The sequence below is a fragment of the Spinacia oleracea genome, chromosome 3 (genome assembly GCF_020520425.1).
Source record: "Spinacia oleracea cultivar Varoflay chromosome 3, BTI_SOV_V1, whole genome shotgun sequence".
In the NCBI taxonomy this organism is placed as follows: domain Eukaryota; kingdom Viridiplantae; phylum Streptophyta; class Magnoliopsida; order Caryophyllales; family Amaranthaceae; genus Spinacia; species Spinacia oleracea.
The window spans coordinates 24,351,700-24,361,682 of NC_079489.1; the positions used below are offsets into that span (position 1 = coordinate 24,351,700).

The 9,983-nt window shown below is 35.9% G+C and overlaps 1 protein-coding gene across 3 annotated transcripts; it reads right to left on the minus strand.

Annotated features, from left to right (window-relative positions):
* Positions 1-1,863: 1,863 nt before the first annotated feature.
* Positions 1,864-8,240, minus strand: LOC130470252 (uncharacterized). 3 transcript variants are annotated; one of them, XM_056839964.1, is made up of 5 exons: positions 8,022-8,240; positions 4,741-7,546; positions 4,505-4,611; positions 2,481-2,554; positions 1,864-2,160 (listed from the first exon to the last, which is right to left on the minus strand). In XM_056839964.1, exons 1-2 carry the CDS (start codon positions 8,090-8,092, stop codon positions 6,049-6,051), a joined length of 1,569 nt encoding a protein of 522 aa, XP_056695942.1. In that variant the 5' UTR covers positions 8,093-8,240; the 3' UTR covers positions 1,864-2,160; positions 2,481-2,554; positions 4,505-4,611; positions 4,741-6,048. The 3 variants fall into 3 exon arrangements, with proteins under 3 accessions (XP_056695942.1, XP_056695943.1, XP_056695944.1); XM_056839965.1 differs by having other exon boundaries at positions 2,481-2,557; XM_056839966.1 differs by lacking the exon at positions 2,481-2,554.
* Between the last annotated feature and the right edge of the window lie 1,743 nt (positions 8,241-9,983).

A 9,983-nucleotide genomic window follows, 5' to 3' on the forward strand; every position in this document is an offset into this window, starting at 1 on the left:
GCATAGGATAATTGCTTGTTTATTACTCGGAAATCATGTATGTAAAATAGACAAGACCAAGCCTTTTTATAGGCATTTACAACAAGAATGTAACGTTTATGGAATAATTGCCCATAATTAGATAATAAATACGTAATGAAGGCCGGCTTCATCAAAGGTTTGTAACGTCCGTTTTGAGCCCAGCAGTTGGGAATACCGTTCGAATAATGCCACATTGCGCCTTGTTGGCAGCCACGTAAGCAATGCTTGCCACGTATGCCCACGTCACCAAGAGGGTATTTTTCCCCCTAACAAGGACCATGTTATTTTAGGGGAGTGGGGGTGGAGGTGGAGTGTAGATAGATTATTTAATTACATGATGGGATTGATAAGTTACTAAAAATGGCAAGTGTATCTCTTAAATAAATACGGCCGGAAAAGACAAGTATATCCCTTAAATAAATACGGAGGGAGTATAAAATAATGTACGAAAATGAAGATGACTACTATAATAAAGTTGTAGTTAAAGGAAGTTATTTTATTCTTATTACTCTTTCCATTTTGGTAATTTGCCAAAAATAAAATTAAAAAAAAGAGGACATTTTTGAAGAAAAAAAAAATATAGTCCAATTAAATGAGGTGCAAAATATTTGGATTTATGATTTTTTTTTTTTTAACAATTGATAGTTAGTGAAGATAAAAATTTATTGACTAATTAGATAAAATGAATTGAATAAACAACAAATAAGTTGAAAGAAGAAAAAAAAAAACAAATAAGTTGAAGGAAAAAGAACAAATAAATTGAAGGAAGAATAAAAGAAACAAAAAAGTTAAAGGGAGAGAAAAGAAAGAAAGAAAGTTCCAGGAAGAAAAATAAAAGGAATTTTGGTGGTTCCAGTAATGAACCTTATGACCACCACTACATATATGGTAGCCAATAGCAATCCCTTCGCAAACCGCTGGAGCAAGCACACTTTTTATTTCCTTTATGAACGATTTATTATATAACCGTTAACAACATTGACAAAATCTTTAAAATTCTAGTTTTTTTTTTTCTTTTTTTTTTCGGGGGTGGCACGTGCACCCCCTGGCCCTTAGCTGGGTCCGCCTCTGGTTGCATATAATTTCATTTAGACCTATTCCTACTCTATTGCCTTTCGTTGCTTGTTTTCTGCGGAGAGCTCCTCACTCCCTATTTTCAGGCCAAGCTAAAGTGACGTACGAAGTATGGATGTCCCGCTAATCTAAAATAGGGATTGACCACACCAATGGGGCTCAAGTGCAAACTAGCTTCGCTCCATCCTCGTTATCCCATCTCATCATTATCATTGAAGGCTTTTACAAAGAAGGAGAAGTATGGGTGAGGCATTTACTTCTAGGTTTTTGAAGAATTCTAAATCCAACAATCTCTTTCACTACTACATAAACGAGCTAATGCAACCCTGAAAAACCGTTGCAATAGGCCTAAAAACCGTTGCTATATGCCTACTGCAACGGTTCATAGACCGTTGCTGTTGCTGCCGTTGCATTAGGAGTAATGCAACGGTCTAGTAGGCCTAATACAACGACCCTTTCCTATATAGAAGAACCGTTGCATTTGATCTAACGCCACAGTTTTCTAGACCTAATGCAACCTCTTTCCGTACAGAAGAACCGTTGCATTATGTCCAATGCTACAGGTCTTTTGCACCTAATGCAACGACATTTGATTCAAAGGGACCCTTGCATTATGTCTAATGCAACAGTCTTTTGGACCTATTACAACAACCTTTACACTCTCTATCAGAACCGTTGTAATAGGACAGATCCCCAGCAAATTTAAATCGTACACCCTGCTTATTTGATGTTAATAACAACTAAGCAATTAAAAATAAAACAACTAAATGATGATAAAATTTAATTTTTATTAAAAAGATCCATAGATATTTACATTGTTCTCCAATAGTTTGGAAATTTACAAAATGGTATTTAGAGTGCTTATAAGCCATACTTGTATCAAACCCCAAAGGTTACATATCACAATTTACATTAGTCAAGATAAAAAGTAGTAATTATTCCTTGTCTAGCATATTTAAATCTTGAAGGGGACCTGTAGATATAAATATTTTCTTACTTCACCACAGGGATCCATCCCGTAAAGTTGAGACCTTCTACGTGTTTTTGAGACACTAGAGCCTGCATCTGTTCCAACATACAAAGAAATTAAGCTAAGAAAAACATAACATTAACTCATGAAGTACGAGAGCATTTATATGCCTTAAGAATATAGAGTTGACAATTTATCAACTTAAATGAGAGAGATTAAAGAGAATAGAAAAACTTTATCATAGGCAGTAGGAATGAAGCCAGATAAAATAGCTTCCATGAAAGAATAAAACATAACACATTCTCAAATATGAAAAAGGAGTGTATGTATCATACTGAGAGTTAAAATAAGAAAAATCAAGATAATATAGTAACTTTGGTTAAATGATTCCAAGGGCAAGAACCATTAACCATACCTCGGATTTCGGCTCCCAGGCCTTCACTTGCATTCCATGAACCACAAATGGAGAGAAGACTCCACTGGCGACAACTGCTACATCAATAGCATAAAGAAAACCACACACAAGCCAGATAAGTCAATTAACTTATATATTGCAGCAAGAGCTTCCTATAGCTTAAAAAAGAAGCTAAAGGCTGCACCATACCACTACTTGCAAGTTTGTCGTCTGATCCTAAAAACTTCTCTATGTTGTCTTTGATACTAGAGGAACTGGACCAAGTGACATGACATTGCTACGAACTGTACCAAAATAAATAAGAGGGACACTGGCAGCAGGTTGGACATAGTATTATCTAATTTAGAGTAGACGAAGGAACACTACCTTAGCTTCCAGTAGCAAGATAAAAAATGAATGAACATTGGTTGCATATTATTTCACAAGAACTTGAAATAGAATGGTGTAAAATAAGAAAGACAGTAACATAAGAGAGGAATCAAGTAATAAAAGACAATATCTACACATCGTTGTTCTTGCGGTACCAAGATATTAACCACCTCGATGCAGTAGGAATAAAATATTCTCCAAAGACTAATAAATACGGTGCATTAGATTATCCATGAACTTCTCCTCTCTGTTAAAATGAATAAACAAATAAATAAAAGAGAACATACAAGCGAGTCTTTTTCTGAGAATTTTTCAACTCTAATAATGAACAATATTTAGCCATATTCATTTCTACGAACACACATCTTAGCCAACACCTTGAAAATATGTGGTCCAACAATTAACCACCTTGGAACAACCTACAAGATCCAACAAATGGCATCTGAGTCTAAAATTACGATTTACAAACACAGGTACATGAGCATTCCTAAACATCTACCCAACCGTTATACCACAACTCTCTCAAAGATACATTGACTAGTTTCTGTGGCACAACCAACTAGTGTTGATATTCAGAAATTCTGAAGGCACTGTTACTTAATACGTGATATGAGAATGGATACAGTGATTCATTTAGCCATTAGTTTTGCAAAGTTAGTCATAATATGTGCCACTCCCACATACAAATTAACATTTTCCGGATCACATAATCACATGTTATTGGCGGTTAGCAAATAAGGAAACACTATTATGAAATTAAGTATATTACACTAGAGAATACTAGCTTATAACATGAACAATAAGTCTTAGAGCCTTAACTCCTTAAGCATTTATTTTTACATGCTAATACAATTTTGACAGCAAAATTAAAGACAATCTAATTAGTTCCTCCGTTTCGAAATAATAGGGACATTTTTACTTTTGACCCTATTCATAAATTTTAATTTGACTATCATTTGTGATTTATGGGCAAGGAAAAATATAGTCGTGAGTATATTCATTTAATTCATCTCGATATGTACTTTCGGAATATCAACTTCTTATAATTTTTAAGAATACAAAATTAGAGATATTAATGTTCAAATATTTACCTTTACAAGCGTGAAAAGATAAACTATCCCCATTATTATTTCGAAACGGAGGGAGTATTTCTTGCAATCAACTCAAATAAATCGGATTCTTTGATACCGGCTTAGCAAAGTCCAAAAAAACTAGTCATATGTGAAACAAAATCTAAGTCACTGAGAAGAACAGAATTAACTTCTTTATTAAATTTTGCTACATTATTTTTGACATTAAGAAAAGGAGGAGAAATATTTTTGATTTTCTTACAGTGGTATTTGTGGTTCTTCTCATCTAATTTGATTAAATCCTTATAAAGAGCAAACAAGCTAGTACAAATTTCAATAACCAATTAAGTTGAACATAATTCAGCCATTCCACTTACTAAAACATTAATTATCATGCCAACTAGAAACCCAATTATAGATAATCTGAATCTTGAAGCTATTTCACAACAGGATTGCTGGAAATGAATTAAAGCTCTGTTCTTCTAGGTTAAAATTGGTACCCACAATAACATTCAATACAAAAAAACACAGAAAATTATTGGAAGCAAAAGAAACGAGAAACCTAGTAAAGTGCAAGAGAGAAACCTCGAAGGAGTGGGAGTGAAGTTCGACCGAACAAGGAGAGCAGAGATCGGCGGTGAAACCCAACGCATCGGAATAGAATTTAGCAGCTCCGGGAGATTGAGAACATCCTTCAAATGTTAAGAGAATTAATGTTCTCAGATTATTAAGAAATAAAAAATTAGTACTCAATTATAAAATGCTGAAAAATAACCTAAAAATTGAGAATTCTTAACCCTAAAAATCGAAGAAAAGAGTACCTGAGAAAGGGGCCAGCGTAAGAGATCAGCGGCGCCGCAACCATTAGAGGTGGAGACGATTTCGTCTAAAGTTAACAGAATTAGCTTCCATAGAATTTGCGAGAGGTCGAGTTAAAATTCAAAGAGAGAAAGTCGGATTTAAGAGGTTTTGGAGAGCTATCTGAACTGGGAGAGCATAGGATTCTAAGCTTTTATAATCTATGAATGACTATGAGAAAATAGGAGAATGAATTTGTTGAATAAAATTACAGATTTGTGTTCTTCAATTACATTGAAAACGAAAGTGGGTTTTCATATTTACTTGAAGGGGGTTCTGGAAGTTTTGGGAAATGAGGAGTGTTGAGCGCCCATTTCTTTGATTTTTTTTTTATATTAACGCAAAGCTATGATAAGGACACGTTGTAATAGCTTCACAATATGCAACGGCTCAAGTTCTAATACAACGGCTCGTTCAAAACACCGTTGCCTTAGCTTGGACCGTTGCAAAATACAGTTGCATTAACCAAGACCGTTGTACAAAACCGTTGCATTAGCCAAGGCCGTTGCAAATATGCGTCGCATTAGTCCTAGACCGTTGCATTTGCCGGTTGCATTTGCTCATTTATGTTGTAGTGTTTGTTTCTGCTCTATTCCAACGAATTCAATCTTGAAAGTACCAGTGGTATGATGCTTGTTCGACTAACTTGAAAACAACAAGTACAATTTGTAAAAAATGTATTCGTAGGCAAACATTTTAGAGATACAAGGGCAAATTCTTTTTACATTTCCCCCTTCCTCTTCCAATTGTTGTTTGGAATGCTAAATATAGAGGAATTTGGTCCAAGCCCTTAACTAAGGTGTTATATTTTACCTTTTTGTTTTCTTTAGCTAATTAGTCAGATTGTGATTATAACATTATTATTAGGTGATTTGCTTATCTTTTATTTTTATTTTTATTAGAAGGGTCAATGATGATCCGTATGTGAACCTAACTAACAGCAATATGATGGCAATTATATATCTATGACTAAACCTATAAATCAAATAGGCCAAGTAAGGCTTGGGTCAGTACATATAATTAATATAATGTTCAAGTTTGTAGTTTTCTTTTGTACCAACATTTTGTGTTGAGTTTGGGTGCAAGTCGAGTTCTAATGGTTCTTGGGGTAGCAGATTGAGTTTGGTATCCATATCTGTTGTTTTAAATAACTTATTTGCTTTCAAGAATTTAAAACAGGTTTTCAGCAGTTATTTAGAACATGACTCTATAAGGATATAAGTCTATAACCCATTTTCCTTGTGATTTGTGTCAAGTGGTGATACAAAAATTTAAAGTGCGGGACTAAACCATAAGGGACAACAATATGGAGAGCGCAAATGAGTGTTATTTCCTACATCTAACGAGCGGATGATCTTATCACTCATTCGGAAAACACCTATGTCATGTCCTCCGAGTCCGGCTTTTGTTTCGGCATAATAATATCTTTGATCATCGGTAAAGTATATGCAGTTGTGGTCACAACCCGCATCAGTTGCACGAACGGACATGGATGCATTGTTACCCACGAAAAGAGCAACATCTAGCAAATCTTCCAATTCCTCCCAAGTCTTGTCTTGAAAGTGAAACTTGTAGACTTTAAAATTTACTGTCTTGTACTGATCAATATCATGACCATCATCGTCTCTGACCATATCCGCATAGTTCTTAACCACATCTAATATTCTTAAGACCATGAGAAGATCCTTACCAGAATTAACGATGTAAGTAGTATGGTCAACAAAATCATATCCATATGGGTGTCTGAGTTGGTTTATGTAACTAAGTTCACAATCATACCATCGTACTTGTTTTTGAACATCTTCAAGGTCAAAGTATGCAAGATCTCCATATTGATTCAACAACAGTATTCGCCCTTGATTAGCAAGATATAAGACATCGGTAATCCTACGGCTCATTTTCAATCCCTGTATAGGAATACTAATTTCCGTCCAATGTGTGTCCCCAGGCTTGGCAATAACAACACCGCAACCGTCGGAATGCAATGCGACCACGAGTAAACCACCACTAATTGGTACCTTAAGTAGGACTGCTTTAGTTATGAAATAGGCACGAAGGAAATCAGGAGGACAAGTCCTTTTGTAGGGTCCGTATTCATAAGTATGGCGAGGAGGGAGATTGAGTTGTTCCTTTGTGAGAGGGTTGAAGAGATACATGTTATCATCAAGACCATGAGTTACTATCCAACCATGAGCTGATCCCCAACAGCTCTTTCCATACCCTTGACAACACTCCACATTGTAACTCCTCCCATCCTTGTGCCTTAAATCCACCAACGTTCGTCTTCGTCTCACATTATTGTCTACACTTGAACTCGCTTCTTTCGAGTTATCATCCTCAATTGTCTCATCATCCTCATCCTCATCCTCAATTGTGTCATCATCAATTGTCTCATCCTCAATTGTCTCATCATCATCCTCATTTGTCTCATCCTCAATTGTCTGATCCTCAATTGTCTTACCATCAATTGTCTCATCATCATCCTGAATTGACTCAATTGTCTCATCATCATCATCATCATCATCATCAATTGGCTCATCCTCGTAGTCGGCAGTGAGCTCCAGATTGCCATCAGTTAGCATAAGCCACGGCATTTGACAAGCCCACTTTTGTTTGACATTGGCCAAATTGGAAGCATTGCGCCATGAAGGGCATACACCTGAAAACGCCACCATGTCCACGGCGGAATGCAAGTGGTTTCCTACTATTTTAACCAACAAATCAACCTGCAGTTCAGCCCAATTCACATCATCCATTCTGCCTTTTTTCCTGAAAAAATTACAATTCAGGTTTAGGATACTGAAATAAAATCACCAATATTGTACCCCGTATATGCAAAATCAAAAGTGACGGATTAATCGAGGAACACAAGAATGGCGACTCGTTTTATTTATTTCGCAACCTTATATATGGAGAAACGGCAATTTTCAAATTCAAACAAACAATTCAAGGGATATGGCTGATTCAAGGGATTATATGTGGTGAATTTAACCAAATTCAAACAAACATTTATATTTTTTCAAAATTCAATTACGATTTTATTTGTTTCATTATTTACAGTTCAATTTCTCGTGATTCATAAACTATTCAATTCAGCTGTGATCCGTGTGTTTTTGTCTTTACAATTCAATAAATAAATAAAACGAATTTATTTGAAACTACAACTCTCTATACAGTTATGCTAATTCATGCTATCAAAAACAAATTAGTTTAATTTTCAACCCGAAAAGAACACGAAATATACCTGGGATTGAAGATAACGTCCTCTGCCTCTTGTTGATTCCAGAAGAGATCACCTTTCAAACAGGGCTGCATCTGTGGACCTTTCTTCTTTGTTCTACTATGACAGAGATGAGTTTTTATTTCACAAAATTCAACGTCAATCCATCACAATTTATAAACGAAAAACTATTTTCGAGTCGAATTAGGGAACCGTCTCCAAGTAGAAGTAGGAAAACAAAAGACTTCCATAAAAAATAAAAATAAAATACTCTGTATAAAAAGAAGGCAAATTTGCCAAAAACAATCTTTTATAACCATTTTTTTGCAAAAAACAGACCTAAAAGTAAAAAAAATTTGCAAAACACAGCCTTTTCTCATTTTCAGGCGTTGACTCGCTATTTTCCGGCTTGACTCTCACGTTTTTAGCACATGCCTTCGATTTTCCTTAAGAGCACCATTTTCCCTCCCTTTTTCTGGCATATAAAAGGGTTAGACTTAAAACCTAAAAAAAAAATTGCAAGAAAACCTTTCATCTTCTCTGTCGTCATTAATGTAGCTCCACCATCAATGAAGCTTCATTGAATGCGGTAAGTCTTCCTCATTCAAACGTCACCTCACTCAAGTAATTAAATTGAAGTGTTTTTTTTCCATTTTTGGGTAAAATTTTCTGACTTTTCTCTCACTGTCATTTTCTGTTTTTGGCTCTGTTCTTTGTTGCTCTTTTGTACTCTAATGGCGGGCAATAAAGGAAAGAAGAAGGCATCCACATCAAGGAAAAGGAAGAGGAAAATGACAGAGGTGATCAATTTTGGGAATTACAGACTCATTCAGAAACCTAGGTAATTTTCAATATTTTAACCCTAAAATTTCGATTTTAATTAAACAATTAGGGATTTCTGATTATTTAAGTAGGATTAATGAATTATTTAATTAAGTAGGATTATTTAATTATTTAGTGTGTTTGTGATGGTGACTGTTGGATTTTGTGTTGTTGAATGTGGTTATGTTTGGATTAAAATGAAGTAATTGAATGAGTAGTTTGTTTTTGTGTGTGTGCATCAGGTTTAACGGTAGGATAAACGTAAATTACACTTGGTATAAATTGATGGAACCTGTCACAATTAGGTTGTTTCACGGGGGTCAATTTGTAACGATCAATAATAAAACAACGTATGAAAGGGGTGATAATCCAAAGGCGGGGATGGCATTGCATACAAATGTCGAGGAAGTATGCTATTTTGAGTTTAGTGATTGGATTAAGAGAGAATTGGGATATGATGATGTGGGTCAAATATGGTTTAGGAGGCGTGGTTGTAGCTTAAATGGGAACGGTAGGAAAGAAATTAAGAGTGATGCTGAGATTCCCGAGTTTTTGAGCGCACCCGAGAAGGATGGATCGTACAATTTATATGTGGTACATGTTGAGAAGGGTTTTGATCCGAGGAGTAGGTTTCCTTTACATGTGAGGTGGTATAGTGAGAGTGAGACTGATGAGAGCAGTGGAGGCAGTGGAGGAGGGAGTAATTCTTTGAATGGTGAGTCAGCTAGGGGGGGCCCACATGATGTCCAAATCAGCAGTTTAGTCAGCAGTCCAGTCAGCAATACTAGTCAAAACCCTAATTCTAGTCAACACAAACAATACTTCAGCAACTTGCCTCCCATCTCAAATAAACTCCCTGCATCAATCAGTCCAGACAATACCCACCCCCTAGTTCAAACCAGATTCCATCCCTCATTCTCCCACCTACCACAAAACAACCCTTCTCACTTCTAGATTAGGCAGTGAGACAGAAGTTCCCCACAATTTCCCAATTCAAGAAAAGACTTGATGAAAAAAGGGAAGTACCCAAGGGTCTGCAGGCTGGAGGTAAGGAGAGAGTTGTAGGTGAGAAGGAGAGAGCTGCATCTGATCAGGAGAGAGTTGCAAGTGAGGGGAAAAGAGTTGTAGTTGAGCAGGAGTATGCTGCTAGTGAGGGGAATAGAA

What these genes read in the sequence shown, in the direction of transcription:
- LOC130470252 (XM_056839966.1), bottom strand. Translation starts at nt 8,092, where the DNA reads ATGCAGCCCTGTTTGAAAGGTGATCTCTTCTGGAATCAACAAGAGGCA. An exon ending in GACGTTATCTTCAATCCCAG is followed by an intron (nt 7,547 to 8,021) that starts GTATATTTCGTG and finishes TAATTTTTTCAG; the next exon opens with GAAAAAAGGCAGAATGGATG.